The sequence below is a fragment of the Panthera onca genome, chromosome A1 (assembly GCF_046562875.1).
Source record: "Panthera onca isolate mPanOnc1 chromosome A1, mPanOnc1 haplotype 2, whole genome shotgun sequence".
In the NCBI taxonomy this organism is placed as follows: domain Eukaryota; kingdom Metazoa; phylum Chordata; class Mammalia; order Carnivora; family Felidae; genus Panthera; species Panthera onca.
Genome location: NC_138339.1, coordinates 13,642,208 through 13,659,386, shown reverse-complemented (window position 1 = coordinate 13,659,386; position 17,179 = coordinate 13,642,208). Strand labels below are relative to the sequence as shown.

At 43.8% G+C, this 17,179-nt stretch overlaps 1 protein-coding gene across 4 annotated transcripts in view; it reads left to right on the top strand.

The window, feature by feature from the left end:
• Positions 1 to 17,179, top strand: part of MYO10 (myosin X) — a 229,358-nt gene that overhangs the window by 126,888 nt on the left and 85,291 nt on the right. For all 4 annotated transcript variants that reach the window (XM_078444495.2, XM_078444497.2, XM_078444491.2 and 1 more), the window contains 10 exons: positions 1,499 to 1,633; positions 3,732 to 3,870; positions 4,688 to 4,772; positions 5,367 to 5,470; positions 12,407 to 12,536; positions 14,169 to 14,287; positions 15,390 to 15,536; positions 15,714 to 15,814; positions 15,927 to 15,993; positions 16,714 to 16,806. In XM_078444495.2, the coding sequence (XP_078300621.2) occupies positions 1,499 to 1,633; positions 3,732 to 3,870; positions 4,688 to 4,772; positions 5,367 to 5,470; positions 12,407 to 12,536; positions 14,169 to 14,287; positions 15,390 to 15,536; positions 15,714 to 15,814; positions 15,927 to 15,993; positions 16,714 to 16,806 (1,120 nt within the window). The remainder of the gene's footprint in view (positions 1 to 1,498; positions 1,634 to 3,731; positions 3,871 to 4,687; positions 4,773 to 5,366; positions 5,471 to 12,406; positions 12,537 to 14,168; positions 14,288 to 15,389; positions 15,537 to 15,713; positions 15,815 to 15,926; positions 15,994 to 16,713; positions 16,807 to 17,179) is intronic.

Sequence of the window (17,179 nt, the reverse complement as noted above, 5' to 3'; positions counted from 1 at the left end):
TGGAGCTCATCCGTGTATCTCGCCCACTTAGCAGTTGTGAAGGCGCTGCTTTGATACATTGTTGGTGTTGCTCTTCTGTTGCTTAGACCTTTAGTTGACTTTTCTTATAAGTTCCCTGCCTTTGGCTACTTCTGTTCTCCCCAAAGTACCGGACATGGTGCCTTACACAAAATTGAGTTTCTCCTTTTAAATCCCTGATCTCCATGCCTGCTTGTCCATATCCGGCGGGGCTGAGCTTGTCCGGGACGTGACCACCAGCAACAACTGATCTCCCGAGAGCCCTTGCGCTCCTTCTGGAGCATTACCTCCAGACCTGTGTTCCTTCCAGGCCACCTCGATGAGCTTAGTCTTCGCCGTCTGTCTCCTGTCTCCGGCGGTTGGCTCTGAGCCATCAAACTGGATCCTGTGGGCTCTCTCTCTCTCTCTCTCTCCCTCTCTCTCTCTCTCTCCCTCCCTCTCTCTCTCTCCCTCCCTCTCTCTCTCTCCCTCCCTCTCTCTCTCTCCCTCCCTCCCTCTCTCTCTCTCTCTCTCCCTCTCCCTCTCTCTCTCTCTCTCTCTCCCTCTCTCTCTCTCTCTCTCTCCTTCTCTCTCTCTCTCTCCCTCTCTCTCTCTCTCTCTCTCTCTCTCTCTCTCTCTGCCGCCTCTGATCTCAGTGCAGCTGACCCAACCAGAATCCTGCCCCCCGTGGGTCTTCCCGAGCTCATCTGGCCCTGGTGCCCAACTCTTTCCCTTTCCTCTCCGTGGGACTCATGTTTGCCGGTCTGTTAAGGTGCAACTTGAACCTTGTTTACTTCTCTTACCGGCCTCCCCTCCCCGTGTGCTGCTGCATTCCCTGGCCCTTAATTGTCACGAAAGCATGATCTCTGCAGGATGTCGAACCCAGACCTGGCGTTACATCCTGGCTCGGACGCTTAGCCGCTGCCTCCCTCTAGGACTGTTGCGAAAGCGATGATAAAATGATTCAATGTGGGTCGAGTACCTGTGGGGTACCCTTGTCCCCTTCAATCATATTTATGAATAACTGCATTTTTGTGCATATTTATTTGCCTGCTTTCAGTTCCCCAGAATGACGTTGTTGGTGTGCCTGTTCATGTGACAAGCACTTAATACCAAGTGCCTGTCACCAGCACCAGAGGTGCTGTGGAGATGGCTGGGGACGCTTGAGTGACCAAAGCAGAGATCCTTGCTCATTTCAGGGCCTCTCTGGAAGGATAGGTGCCTTCCAGCCTCTTACCTTAACTTAGTGGGGGTGGTTCCGTTTACCTCCGACGCCACAGAGGCCTTTGCAAGTGCCAGAAACGGTGTGGCCAGAGCTTTCACTGCCCTTCAGCTTGCCTCGTGGGACCGACATTTCGACCTCCGTTTTCCCGCCTTCCAACAGGTGTTCCGTGGACAAACTGGAGGGATGTGGGTCAAACTGAGTTTCGTTTCTTTTTTTGGTTGTTTGTTTGTTTCTCCTTGTAATTAGAAGCCCAAGCTTGTGCATTTTGTTTTGCAGCGGCGAAAGTGGGGCAGGGAAAACCGAAAGCACCAAATTGATCCTCAAGTTTTTATCGGTCATCAGTCAACAGTCTTTGGAACTATCCTTAAAAGAGAAGACATCCTGTGTCGAACAAGCTATCCTCGAAAGCAGGTATGTCGTGATCATGTTCCTTCTTTCAGATAAATAGGATTTACTGTCCTCCCTGTTGGCGAATTTAAGGATGAATTAGAATCAGTGGGTCTGTTTTCTCTTTTTCTTCTCTTTTACAATTCCTCGAGAAGTCCCAGCATGCACATAGCAGTTTCCAATAACCTGACCTGTCTCCCCCCCCCCCGCCCCCGTCCCCACCCCTGGGCCAGGTTAGAGGTGGTGACTGAGTGATTCGGAGGAGCGTTCTGTAGCCTCCTCTTACAGTGAGCCCTCGACTCGCTTTTGTGGAGGCCTTGTGACGGGCAGAAATTTCAGCCTCTGGCCACTGTGTAACAGAGGACTTAGCACAGCGATGAGGGAGCCTCTGCTCAACATCCAGCCCTGTGGAGGCACCATGTTGGCAAGATGGCATTTTTAAAAAATTTGTTTAATGTTTATTTATTGTTGAGAGACAGAGCATGATCATGGGAGGGGAAATGAGAGGGAGAGACGCAGAATCCAAAACAGGCTCCAGGCTCCGAGCTGTCAGCACAGGGTCCAACGCGGGGCTCGAACTCTCAAACCGCGAGATCATGACCTGAGCCGAAGTCGGACGCTCAACCGACTGAGCCACCCAGGCGCCCCAAGATGGCATTTTTGTAGCCTCCCACGTGGCAGAAGGTCACTGAGACCTTTGATGGCAGTGAGCCTTTGAAAGAGGGCTGTGTGGGGAGGTATCCTCTGAATTTTTATTTTATTGTTTTATGTTTATTATTGAGAGAGGGAGAGAGAGAAAGAGCATGAGTGGGGGAGGGACAGAGTGAGAGGGACACACAGAATCCAAAGCAGGCTCCAGGCTCTGAGCTGTTAGCACAGAGCCCCAGGCGGGGCTCAAACCCACAAACTACAAGATCATGACCTGAGCTGAAGCTGGACGCTTAACCTACTGAGCCACCCAGGCGCCCCTGCATTTTTATTTTAAATGTGCACTTGCCAAACATCTGATTTGTGCCTTATAAGATTTTAGAACCAATAAGGACTTTACAGATTCTATTACTTAGAATTTAGTCCCGGGGTCAGCAAACTACAGCCAGATGCCCATAACCTGTGGCCTGTTTTTGTTTTAGCATTCATACACTTTTTTCCGGTGTCGTAAAATATACATAACGTTTATAACTTTAAACATTTTTTTTCAGCGTGCAGCTTAGTGGTGTTAAGTGCATTCATGTTGTGCAACCATCACCACCATCCATCTTCAGAACATTTTCATCTTCCTGCAGCCTGTTTTGTAAATAAAGTTTTATTGGAACACAGACACGCTCATTTGTTTCTCTATTGCTGATAACTGCTTTCGAGCTGCAGTGGCAGAACTGAGTGCTTGCAGCAGAGACCGCAGGCCCCTACAAGATCTATTACCTGGTTCTTGACAGAAAGTTTTCCACCTCCTGACTGGTCTGACCCCATTTTACAGGTGGAGAAGACGCAAAGAAGTTACTGATAAATGAGTTGCTCCAGGACAGACAACAGATGGGTGAAATGCCCAGGACTGGGACTTTTTCAGTTGCCGAAATTTAAGTGGGGGTCTTCTCCTGTGCGATCCCTGGCTTATGTACATAAGCCCAAGTTAATTTGTGCGAGATCGGACCGTAGTGACTCCCTGAGCTCCAGTATCCTGCGCCTGCACGAGCTGTAAGATCTCTCGTTCAAAATGATGAGGATCATAAACCCATTTCAGCAGGGGCTTTGGAAAGCTGGCTCTTCTGTAAATAAACCTAGTCACTGTGGGTCCCGTTGCTTTCAGATTTGCCTCGCAGTTGAATATTTAGACAATTGGTGAGGAATGCTCTTGCGGTTTTTAGATCTACCCTAATTAACACTTGCTGCGGTCCTCGCGTCTTCTTTTTAAATTTTTTTTAATGACGTACCATGTCCCGTTAGTTGCGTATATCATAGTGATTAGGTTTTCTGCGCGTGATGAGATGATCCCCGCGGTAAGTGTCCTTACCGTCTGTCACCGTGCGCGGGTATGGCGATATTACCGACATAGAGCCGGTGTGCCGAAATCGACATCTCGTGACTTGTTTATTTGCTAACGAAGCTGTCCTCACTTCTATCACAGCCCCATCATGGAAGCTTTCGGCAACGCGAAGACCGTGTACAACAACAACTCCAGTCGCTTTGGGAAGTTTGTTCAGCTGAACATCTGCCAGAAGGGGAATATTCAGGGCGGGAGAATTGTAGATTGTATCCTGTTTCTTGTTTTGAGCATTTGACTCTGTAAGAGGACGAACTGTTCTTGGTTACCACAAGGGCAGTTAAAGAATGTGACACATTCCGGGTTTTGCTCTAATATTACTCTGTTGGACCTATTAATTATTCTGGGAGAACCATCTGTCGGAAACTTCGATACTGTCTGTAATCAGGAAAATTGGAATCCTCATCAAGCGTCAGGTTTTTTTGTTTGGAATGAATTCTGTCAAATAGTGTGGCACCTCCGAGGAGGTCATGTGTCCTGTTTGAATTGGATTTAGGTGAAATAGCCTATGCTTTGTTGGCTTGTCTCTTTGGCACAGAAGTCTCTGTGTCAAAGAGCAGGAATTTGTTTTTATTTTATTTTATTTTTTTAATGTTGTATTTTTGAGAGAGAGGGAGAGGGAGAGACAGAGTGCAAGTGGGGGACAGAGAGAGAGGGAGACCCAGAATCTGAAGCAGGCTCCAGGCTCTGAGCTGTCAGCACAGACAGAGCCCGACGCGGGGCTCGAACTGACAAACCTCGAGACCATGACCTGAGCCGAAGTCGGCCGCTTGACCGGCTGAGCCACCTAGGTGCCCAAAGAGCAGGGATGTGTCATTATTTGGGTCACAAAGACTAGAAAATTGAAGGGTAATTGAGCATGTGATCTCCTTGTTTTGTTCCTTGACTTGCCATTGCTTTTCGCATGAAGATTTATTAGAAAAAGTAAGTAAACATTTAATTCACATTTTCTTCTGTAGTAATGATCTTTGGAAATTACTGGTTTGTGCTCACTAAACAGAGGAAACCTCTCTGAGTCGAAATCTGATTTCTCTCCACAGAACCGAGTAGTAAGGCAAAACCCCGGGGAAAGGAATTATCACATATTCTATGCACTGCTGGCAGGGCTAGAACATGAACAGAGAGGTGAGTGGTGGGAGACCGGTGGGGAAACACCGACTAGCAACCTGTCCTCCCTTGAAAAGCCGTCGGTAAATGCAAAAACTCTCCTTGGGCTTTGTTGGTGTTCCATCGATTGAAACAAAACGTAGGAGAGCCAGGCCAAAAGATGCTGAGTCCATTTTAGAGCCCAATAATGTAGGGGGGAAATCATCAAAAGGGAAGTCTTAAACGTCTTGTTTGTTTTTGGAATCTTGAGACTTTTCCGACTTGTACAATATTGATGAGAAACTATATAACGCCTCGTAACGGGTTTACTCTTAAACCACACCCAAAGAAAGCTAATTTCTAAACATTTGGTTTTTAAGAGAGAACAGCCAAGACCGGGTCCTCATCAGTTATTTTTTAAATAACATTTTCTATCACGCCATCTAATTTAATGAAATTATTTTTGCTTCCTCTAGGTGATGATTCAGAACTCTGCATTTTAATAGGGGGCTGTTAGCATAGAATTATTTATGTATTTTATCTTTTGAAGTTACAAAGTGAAAACTCTCTTGGACTCTGTCTTATCCTGGCCAGTCAAGTACTGATACTCCATTTTTCGTTGTCTTTTTGCAGAAGAATTTTATTTATCTGTGCCAGAAAACTACCACTACTTGAGTCAGTCTGGATGTGTAGAAGACAAGACAATCAGTGACCAGGAATCCTTTAGGGAAGTGATTGTAAGTTACGTTGTTCTTTTGCCTTCTTAAGAGCGACAGCCCCCTAGAAAAATAAGTGACACGTTTCATTTTCTGTTTCAAAAATATTTTGTTAATGAAGTAATTACATTTGCACTGCTGTGCGAGAACAGGTGCTTGCTTCTTGTTCCCACTCATGAGAAAGACTGTTCCAGACTGGAAGAGAATCCTCTTTCTTTAGAAGTTGGATGAATGTCTGTGACATTCAGGACAGATGGGAGGTTGACTTGGAACAGTCTACTAAAAATAAAAAAAATCATAGGCTTGACATTGGATCATGCCAAGCTTTCTTTTTTGAGCTTACAAATATATATATAATATATCCTATTAAATATGTATATATTATATGTGTGTGTGTATTTTTGTAATAACCATTTCCATGGCTAAAACCAAATCTGTCAACCATTAGACCAAGTAACTGTTAGGATCTTGTTTGTTTCTCTGCAAGAATAGTCACCTTACAACTCTGAGGTGTGGATAAGTGAGCGTCTGGTAGTTTTCCGATATCACAAGGACTTGTTAAACGGTGACAACATTCAGGAAGCCTGGTTGTGGAGCTTTATTAACAGCCCCACCTGACTGAGAGTGGCCGGTCGATTTTGCTAATGTGGTTCTTCCAGCAATGCCAGAGTCACTGCCGTAGTAGCTGGAGACAGTGGACCGAAGGTGGATTCACCATTGTCAGTGCGGCTGACATCGAGCACTTACTGTACAGACTTCCCCAGGCCATCTCTCTCATTGCTCTGAACCCTGAGGGTAGGAATCCCGGCTGTCTGCACTCTGCGACCCAGGGAGGTTGGTGACTAGCCTAACCACACACGGTACCTAATAGAGCTGGTGGGGAAAGTTTAACTCCAAAGACTCTAAACCACAAGGCAGGTCGGTGGTACCTGCTTTTGCCTGTCAGGTTCTTATCTTTACAGCTGTCAACGCTTCTCTCTTCACTGTCCCCATTTACTCTTCTAGATTGGTCATAAAAATACCTTGTGGAATGAAATCAGGGTATTTTTTTTAAGTGAATGTGTATCATAACATCACTTTTTCACGTCTTAAGTTGAAAATGAAATTAAAAACAGGATTGGTTCTAATATCAGGATCATCTTCTCTCTGTGGGTCTTTTATCCATCATTTATAATGCGGGGGGCGGGGGTCTTGGACTTCTTTTGCCCAATCTCCTCTCTTGAACCTGTTAACAAAAAAAGCCCCCTGCTGAGGATGCCTTTTTGCTGCGTAGGCTGGACAGCAGGGGATTTGGCTCTGTGAACTGGATTTTCCAAAATGTGTTTTAAGTATTTTAAATTTTCTTTCCTAGTTTCATTTGGCCCCTGGATTTGTCACTACTCAGACTTCATCCCGTTTCAGTTTATTATTGTCTTTAGTGTGTGTTCGAATAAATATAAAAACTCATTCTTATTTTTAGTGAAGAAAGACTTCTCTTGGGATTTTTTTTTTCCTGTTTTCTTCTTCTTTCTTTGAAGCTGGAGAACCATGCTTTGTGATAGAAGGACGTTGTGGCAGAAGACAGATAATTATCCAAGAATGGCAGGTCTTGTACTGATTAGCTCGCTGGCCACTAGGGTGCACTGGGCATCAGTCCTCCCCTTGTTCTGGAAGTGCCCCTGAGAAGGTACTCCCATGGCTTTCCTCTGCTTTCCTCCGGGGGCTTCATTTTCTGATTGAGAATCGTTTGTTCTTTTTGTTAACTACTGGTAAACTTCTGAGGCTTGCCCTGCCTTCGGTGATTGCTGGCTCCTACTCTTTATTTGAAAGAGTAGGTTTTGGCCTTTAAAATCTGATCTTACGATGGAAAGATCATCTAGAAAGGAAGAAAAATTTGTACGTGAAATTGACAGAGAGGTACGCAACAAGCTTACAAGTATTCCATTTATGTATTTACAAGTATTCAATTTTATATATTTACGTTGTGATTACTTTTTAGTGTCATCCTACCAGAAATGTAAATGAAAACTTAGCTGCTAGTAAGTAAAATCAGGAACATGTAATTTTTACTATTATTTAAGCTTCTGGAAGTTCTAAGCAATGCAGTCAGAAAAGAAAAACGATGTGCACCTTTTCAGAAAGGAGGAAAAATTCTCTTTTCTATAGCTAAACCTGCAAGAATCGCAAATTGGGGAATGGCTTAAATAATTTGTTATGTTGGTAAAATAAGATCCATTACAGCAAGCAAAACATGTTCAAGTATATTCAATTACATGGAAAATTTATTTTAAACCTGAGAAAGATAAGCTGCAACACTAGATAATCCTTTTGTTTAAAAAACATTTTATGTATAATTTGATATATGATAATTCAGATAGTAATTACGTGTGCGGAAAGAAGGCTGAAACAAAAATGGACACAAAATGTTCTCTCGTGAGGCAGAATTCTACAATCTTATTTTATCATTCTGTGTTATATTTTTACAGTAAATGGGCTGCCTTTTATGATTACCTAGTTATGATTACATTCCTAGAATCGTCATTTCTGTAATATGGGAATATAATCGGAAGTATCCTAACAATACCAGCCAGCCCACTATTCTGCCTTAGGCAGCACTCTGTAACCAGGAGTGACACAGGAATGGTTAAAAACTCCCCCAGGCATGCATGCGCGCTCTCTCTCTCTCTCTCAAAAGTTTTTTTTTTAATAAAAAAATAAATTGGTATCTTCATATTTCAATTTCATGAAGCTTTTTTCCCAGAGGTTTTTGGACCAAAGGAAGGAAAGGAACCACATTCCATTAAGCCTGAAGGACATTTGTTTGCATAATATGTTGAAATGTCCATGGAGAGAAATTGTTTCTGTGAATTCTGTATGAAAATGTCATTTCTGGTGTTCGTTCTTAGCTACTAAAAAAAAATGATCCATCAACTTTAATGTCCGTGTACTCTGGCAATAGGACCTTTAAAGAATTTTCTTTATTTTACTGAGAATTTGCTTTATGTATTTTTAGAGTTTATCATTGCCCCCACTTGGCATGAATATAAATGAGTGCCTGTAAAGTATCATGGGAGCTATAGGGGACCTGTTTGGTTTTTTTCCCCCCTGGGGCAGACTCTGTGTTTCATAACCATTTGTTTATGCAGCCTTTCAAGTTGCCCTAGAAATTGCTTAGATGCAAGCTATTTCAAGTCAATGAGAGCAACTAATTTACTGTATTGCCTGCATTTGACCCACCAGAATGGGGGCGGATGAAATGTGTGAGAAATAACAGGAGTCTTTGGGTGATAATCTTTTCAGATTCTCTTATTCCACAAATGTTGAATATTTTTAGAGTACTTGGCTGCGGACCAGGACTGGACCCAGCCTTACTGGATATATCCATGGGTTTTTAGTTGTTTTGAGCCCACGTATATGTATACATAAATTCATTCCACACGAGTCCAATTTTATTAAGGCGGACTTTATACCTCAATTTTGCCGAACATGAAAACTTCAATCTCTTTCAGTGGTAGAGAACTTGGGAGCATAAGCAAATTTATATTATAAAATAGCATAATATTGCCTCATAGAGCGTTACGTGATAAATTATGATTTTTTTTAAGATTTCATTTTTAAGTAATCTCTGCATCCAACGTGGGGCTTGGACTTAACAACCCCAAGATCAAGAGTCACGTGCTCTACTGACTGAGGCAGTCAGACTCCCCATGATAAATTATTATCAGATTGCTTATTTGGAACTTACTGTGGCCAGAATAGCCTCCACTTCCACCATTCCAGTGGCACCATTTGTTCAAGATTCATCTGTGGCCCCTTGGCCTTCCGGAATGGCATCTCTGCACCTCCCAGCCAACTGCCTGAGACCCGGAGTGGATATACCTTTTGGCATCTGAAATTTGCCCCTCTTTTCTATTCATTTCCAGGGTGATGAGCCTGGCTTCCTTTGTTTCTTCATGGTTGGGACCAGATCACATATTTGTCATCCCCCCCACCCCCAACCCCCAGTTTCCCAAACACCTGTTTTTCTATGTGCCTAATAAGGACGTTACTGAAAATATTCTGTGTAATTTTTTGCCAGTTTCGTAACTAAATTGCTGTTCAGTGCTTCTGAACTATCCTGAGAATTTCCCAGCATGGTGTTTTGAGTCTTGAGCCCTACTGCTGAGAAAATAAGATCATTATAATAAGCTTTAAAGCGGCTACTCTTGGGGCGCCTGGGTGGCTCAGTCGATTGAGCGTCTGACTTCGGCTCAGGTCACGGTGTCGCAATTTGTGGGTTCAAGGCCCGCGTCAGGCTGACAGCTCAGAGCCTGCAGCCTGCTTTGGACTCTGTGTCTCCATCTCTTTGTGCCCCTTCCTCTCTCTCTCTCTCTCCCTCTCTCCCTCTCTCTCTCTCTCCCTCTCTCTCTCCCTCTCTCTCAAAAATAAACATTAAAAAAATTAAAAAAAAAAAAAAAAGTGGTTCCTCTTGCCAAAGGGGTGGAGATTGTGACTAAAAAGATTTTAAACAAGACAATAGGACGCAAGTAAAGGGTCTTGCCAGTAAGTTTAGCACCCGTGCCCACGTTACTGGTAATTGGTTGCACCCATTAAATTACCCCATAGTATGATTAATACAATTATTCCTTATCACCACGCTCCTGACTCACTTAGGGTTAGATTGCAAGTAGTCAAATTTATTAATACCGTAAGCACATTTGATTCATTTGCTTTCATGTCTCCATGTATAACTTCTGTATGTATTTTAGGAACTTCAAGAATTTTTTCATGGGGCGTCTCTCGGTATTTTTCATTTGATAGCTTGACATTTTGTGCTACTGCAAACTTAGTATTTTTAAAGTCTTACTTCCTGTTAGTGTTATAGAGACTCCAAGTAGTTGATTTAAACAGTGAAGACTTACATTTCCTTATCGTTCTATGATCTAAGAATTTTTATAAGTTAGTGTTGAATAGGTCTTATTAATATAGGAGGATAACTTTAACCATGGAGATGGAAAATACTAACTTTAGCACAGTAGAGGTGCTTTATAATTATTTTGCTGTTTAGTTTGGTTCTTACCACCATTTCAAGAGGCTTGAGAATAAGAAATTATTTGTATTCCTTAACTGTCATTCCTTTAACTTTTAGGATAAGTGAATTTGAATAATTTTCCGTATGTTTCTTTTTAATTGATAAGCACTTGACTAATCATTTTTATTCTTTGTGCCAATTTCTATTTACACCCATGAAATGAGTCTTCTCACCCCTGAGTAAATAGTTTCTCTTAACGTGTTAAGATTACACCGTGGGGGATATTTTACAGAACTTCCTTTCTATTGAGATTTTCTTTGTAGTAAATTTCCAGCATTGAAGTTATGGAAGATAATGCAGGAGATTGCGTTTTCTTTTTTATGTCTTTAGAAAGTAATAGCATCTGGCTGGATAATAAGTTCGTGGACTCTGTGTTCGTGGGGCCCGATTTTGAATCTTGGCTGGGTAGCCCTGTGAGAGTTACTTAACCTCTCTGAACATTCGACAGTTATGCACATTTGTGGCCAACACAGTGCTACCATAGAGTCTCGTTTTCCCAAAAGATTATATTAACTTGTGTACTGGTGATCAGTGCATAAATGTCCCAGTTTCACCAGTTTTAGGTTTAACATCCACAAGTTTTTGGCTAATTTAATAGAAGTTATTATCCTGCATTTGCTCCAATAAGAAATGCCTGTTGCGTCATTTTGCTCATGTGTCTTTTATTACAGCTTAAGCGATGGCTCCTTCCCTTATAATTTTTAAATTTTCCTGCCTATTGTTGTTGCCCTTTGTTTTCCCTTTATTGTCGTCTCCTTAAAAAGAAGTTAAACTTCTCACATTTTTCAATCTCTGGTTGTTTCCTTGTCTAATTTCTGTTGCTTCAAAATGGCGCGTGGTTTCCTTCCTGGTCTCCCAAAGTGATTGTCGTCGTCGTGGTTATTACGTTGTGGGTCCGACGTAACCCCTGGTGGGTTATTTTCGTCAGTGTGGCCAACAGTCCTGTCCTCAGTTGGGGGCGAGGGATGGTTTCTTCTTGACAAGGATGTGGCTTCTAAATCACACTAGAAAATGAGCACATCTTGGGTGGGATTCAGAAGACGCCTGGCTTCCGCTGTCAGGATACTTGTATCTGGGGACAGACCTCGTCTCCTGTAGTCGCTGGTGTGTTTTTCTCCATTCATCTGTTCCGTGAGGATCTATTATAAAAGGAGCAGAGACTCTCCTGTCTACGGAGTTCCTAAGAAAGAATTTTATTCCCCCGGTTTGGGTCCCTGCTGCACTTAACCGTCAAGGGAAGGCTCCAGAGTTTACGCTGGAGCAGCCCCATGAAGTCTCACCCTCACCCCACCAGTTCATGTGGAAGAAAATAAATGTTCCGTTACGCTTCAGTATCTACAGAAAAAGCATTTCCTTATCACCGTCATTACTGTGACTCTCTGAGGTGATTCTGCTGTGACATAACTGGGAAGCCTCTACGTAAGGTATCTCATTTTTCCCCATTGGTGGGGTGAGCACTCCACATTCTACATTTCTTTTTTCTTAATGTTTTTTTAATTTCGATGTTTGTTTAACGTTTAAATATTTAGTTAGAAAGTGTGAGCAGGGGAGGGGCAGAGAGAGAGAGGAGGGAGAGTCCCAGGCAGGCTCCGCGTGGCTGTTGCAGAGCCCGACGCGGGGCCACGTCGCTCGCACTGTGAGATCGTGTCCTGAGCCGAAATCAAGAGCCGGGCGCTCAACCCACTGAGCCACCCCAGGCACCCCTGCAGTTCTTTCCTAACATCACGTTATTTTCTGTGTGGCTCTGCAAGTTCTTTATCCCTTGAAATTGAGGGCCCGTGAGTCTGTTTCCTGTTTTCTTGCCTGTAGAGCAATACCTGACACTTCTATTGAGCAGGGAGGTTTTCATTTTCTTTAGTGTGGGGAAAACACCCGCAAAAAAATTGAACACAGTTACTGTCTTTCAGACGGCAATGGAAGTCATGCAGTTCAGCAAGGAAGAAGTTCAGGAAATTTTGAGGTTGCTTGCTGGTGTATTACATCTTGGGAACATAGAATTTATCACGGCTGGTGGGGCCCAGGTGTCCTTCAAAACGGGTAAGATGACCCCTGCCTTCCTCCCTTCCTCCCTTCCTTGGCTTTTTCCTCCTAGGGAACTTGGACCTAAAGTATTTACTATCCGCCCTTTTGCAGAAAGGGCTTTCTGAGCCCGGGAGAGAGAACTTTGTATTTGATGCGAATGATCAGCCGAGAAAGGGTCCAAGCATCTAAGAAGGGATTCCTGGGTGGCATGGTGCCTGTGTTCTCATTCTTACCAAGAAAAGAGGAAAATGGACCCGGTAAAGAAATGGGAGCAACCAGGATGGTTGTAGGATAAATGTTACGGGTCAGGGGCGTAGTGTCGCTGTAGTTTTTCGTAGTTCTTGAGTGGTGACGCAGTGTAGTGGTAAAGACTGTTTTCAAGCGTGACCGCTTGGCTCAGGGTCCAGCTCTGCCATAGGCCGGTTCCTTGGGTTATAACGTGTCCCCTCAACACCACTGACTTCTGGTCTATAAAGTGCGGCCGTGTTGTCAAGATTAAACGAGCGAATATGCACATCGCAACGTCAATAGTCACTTTCCAGAAGTAGTTGATGGGTTTACTCTTGAGACTTTCCTGATGGAAGCCACGTGTGAGGGCACAAGGGCTGGGGCGGGGGGCAGATGAGTTAAAGTTTGAAGTGGCCTTAGATGAGGCCAGAGCTGTAGGTCAGCAGTTCTCATGCATTTGGTCCCAGAGCTTCTCAATCATCTTCAAACCATAGAGGACTCCCCAGGGCTTTTTCCTTTATGTGGGTCATGTCTGTTCACATTATCGCATTAGAAATAAAAACTGAGATGTTTTTGAAAATTAATTTTGCCATCACCATCAGAAGCCCCTTGCATATTGAAATAAATAGTGTGTTTTTATTCAAAAGACTATCTTCCCAAACAGAAGAAAATCCGCGAGAAGAGTGACATTGGCTTACATTTTTAAAATGCACATTTTAAAAAAAAAAAAAATTTTTTTTTTAAGGTTTTATTTATTTTTGAGACAGAGAGATACAGAGCATGAATGGGGGAGGGGCAGAGAGAGAGGGAGACACAGAATCGGAAGCAGGCTCCAGGCTCTGGGCCATCAGCCCAGAGCCTGACGCGGGGCTCGAACTCACGGACCACGAGATCGTGACCTGAGCTGAAGTCGGACGTTTAACTGACTGAGCCACCCAGGCGCCCCACATTTTTGCACATTTTGAAAATATCTGAGGTCGGGGAGGACAGCTGGGTTCTCTTACTTGCTGCAGTCACTTTGGTGAGCTCCCTCATGTCATGTAGCCACTGGAAACTCCTCTGTATTGCGGTGATGGAATGAGAGTGAAAAAAAACCAGCAAGAGACGTCTTCGGATCACTGAAAAGAGTTAGGACCTTGCAAACCTTTATGGCGGGGTCTTGGACCCGGGGTCTCAGGACCACACTTGGTCCGGGCGTCAGGCCACTAGCCTAAGACTCATCAAGGGAGTGATTAACCGAGCGACGAAATGTGCGTTCTCTAGATTCTACCCGCGGGATTTAGGAATGTTCTCTGGCCTCACGTGTCGCAGTGTGGAGTTGGCTCTGAACCCATGTCTCTGCGTGGGGCTTCCTTTGGGGTCCCGTGGCCTGTTCCTTCTTGGGTCAGTCACTTTCGCCTTGTTTGCCTTCATTTCCAGCCTTGGGCAGGTCTGCAGAGTTACTGGGGCTGGACTCAGCACAGCTCACGGATGCTCTGACGCAGAGGTCCATGTTCCTCAGGGGGGAGGAGATCCTTACGCCTCTCACCGTTCAACAGGTACACGCGCTTCGCCACCAAACCTCGTCTTAACAGATACCCCCGGGTTTTCAGATCCGTGGCTTTGATTCAAATGAGGCACTACAGCAAACCATTCAAAGGGGTTTGGTTCATGATCGAAAGAAAGAAGATACCCACGCCGAAGGGAATAGACAAGAGTTGTTCGTTTTCTTAGAGGTAGTACAGCAGGGTGTTCCAGAGGACCGACCGGGCATGATGGAGGGTTCCTGAGTCCGAGTCCTGACATATTATTTTCTGTCCTTGGAGAATGCATCCGTTGTGTCTGTTTGCTCCTCTGTAAGGCAAGGGTAATTGTCACACCTAAGCCGTAGGATTCTTGTAAGGATAGTAATCAATGTGCTAGATACATAAGCACCAAATAAAGACTAACCATGATAATTTGTTATTATTATGTAGTATTATGTATTTCTGCTTCTGTTACTGTCTGAAGCCAGTTATATGTGCCAGCCTGTCTAATATTCAATTTATTTTTTAAGTTTATTTATTTTAAGAGAGAGGGAGAGCGAGTTGGGGAGGGGCAGAGAGAGGGGGAGAGAGAACCCCAAGCAGGCTCCTCGCTGTCAGCACAGAGCCCCACGCAGAGTTCGAGCCCACGAACCGCGAGATCTTGACCTGAGCTGAAATCAAGTTGGACGCTCAAACGACTGAGCCACCCAGGTGCCCCATGTTTTAAACATGATAAAACTTGTAGCTACCCATACTGGTTCAGATTCTTTCCTACAATTAACATAAAAACTTGAGTTTGAAAGCCTGATATTTCAAAGAAGTCTTAGTGATGGGCATCGAGGAGGGCATTTGTTGGGATGAGCACTGGGTATTGTATGGAAGCCAGTTCGACAATAAGTTAGATTTAAAAAAATAATACGAATGAAAGAAGTCTCGGTGACTCCTGCGTGTAGAGCGAGTGAGTGAACTCCAGTTTACTCTTTCTTGAGACATCCGCGTCTTTCTGGGTGTCGGGTGCACGGGTGTTCTTCCTGTTCAGTGGGTGTGCGTGTCTCCCGAGGGGTCTGGGATGGACTCACCTGCCTGGGCTTCCGTGGTCAGTGGGAGGCGGTGACCGTGTCCCCCTCTCCTGCAGGCAGAAGACAGCAGAGACTCCTTGGCCATGGCACTTTATGCACGCTGCTTCGAGTGGGTGATTAAGAAGATTAACAGTAGGATCAAAGGCAAAGATGACTTTAAATCTATTGGCATCCTTGACATCTTTGGATTTGAAAACTTCGAGGTATGCTTCTCATGGGTGGGATGCATGAATTTTTTTCTATCCACTTACTGACTTAAATCTCTTCACATGAATACTGGTATTTTTCTCTGCAGATTTTTTTCTTTTTTGCCCTTTCTTCACCTTTGTATGTAATAGGAAGGGCACTAAAGATACATGTTGAATGGTTCCCCCCCTTAGGTTAATCACTTTGAGCAGTTCAATATAAACTATGCAAATGAGAAACTTCAGGAATATTTCAACAAGCATATTTTTTCTCTGGAACAACTAGAATATAGCAGGTAAGAGCTCGTAGAATTCCACTGAAAAGTAAAAAAAATAAAAATAAAAAGCCATAAATTAGTTTTAAAACTCTATTTTATTATAACTTAGCCCTTTTAAATCTTTCCACAGGGAAGGATTGGTGTGGGAAGATATTGACTGGATAGACAATGGAGAATGCCTGGACCTGATTGAGAAGGTAACATTGTTGAAGGATCGTTACCAGTCCCAAGGGTGTCCAGCTGGGCTGATTCATATTTCTGGGAACAGAATAGCTTGCGCGAACATGCACATCAAAGATGTGAATGTTTAGAACACAATGGACCATTTGGAAACATACATGTAAATGTGCAAGGTTGAATTTTAATAGTTGGCTGCTTCAAACTTATTGTCTCATTGAACAACGTATTTTAGAATCAACAGTGTGTGAATTGGCTTCCCTTGGATTTTAAGTCAGCATCAAAAGCTTCGCCAGCACCAGGAGTAGACTGGACAGTGTAAAAGTTTTGTTCACAAAATTATGGGGGGTTCCATTTTTCCGTGTGTGTGTGGAAATTAAATTCATTGGATGTCTTTATAGTATCATTCTGAATTTTTTTTTACCTTTATTTTGAGAGAGAGAGAGTGAGCGAAAGAGCACGTGTGTGCGCACACACACAAGTGGGGGAGAGGCAGAAAGATGGAGAGAGAGAATCCCAAGTAGGCTCCCCACTGTCGGGGCTGAGCCCTATTCGAGATCATGGCCTGAACTGAAGTCTGACTCTTAACCGCCTGAGCCACCCAGGCGCCCCCAGAATTTTTTTAATCCAAGAAATTTCTATGACTTTTCCTTTAACCACTTACTTGAGAGAGTAGAGAGGAAATATTTTGAGGTAGACATTCAGCTTTGAATTCAATTTACCTTTCTTCTGTCTTCCAGAAACTCGGTCTCCTGGCTCTTATCAATGAAGAAAGCCATTTTCCTCAAGCCACAGACAGCACCTTATTGGAGAAGTTACACAATCAACACGCTGTATGTCAAAACCTGCCAATTCTTAATTACGTCTGAGTAGGAGATCTGTGGGTTAAGATTACACACAAGCTATTTCAGTGCTGTTGGCTCTCCTCTGCTCCCCGCACGTAATTTTCTTCTCAAACCAAAGCTCTTCTCCAATTGCTGGAACTAAATTGAAATCAGTTAAAGGGATAGATTTGGGGCTCCTTGTCAGAATATGCCCACATTCAGTTTATGACTTTAGAATTTAACATCGCTGCTGTGAGGCCAGGTAAGAGCTCCATGGTTTCGATAAAACTGCGTCACATGCTCTGCCCTGAACCTCTGCTCCGTGGCGGGCTTTGCGATTGTTTTCACTGTCTGTGGTGGTCAATTCTCTCTGGAGGTCTGT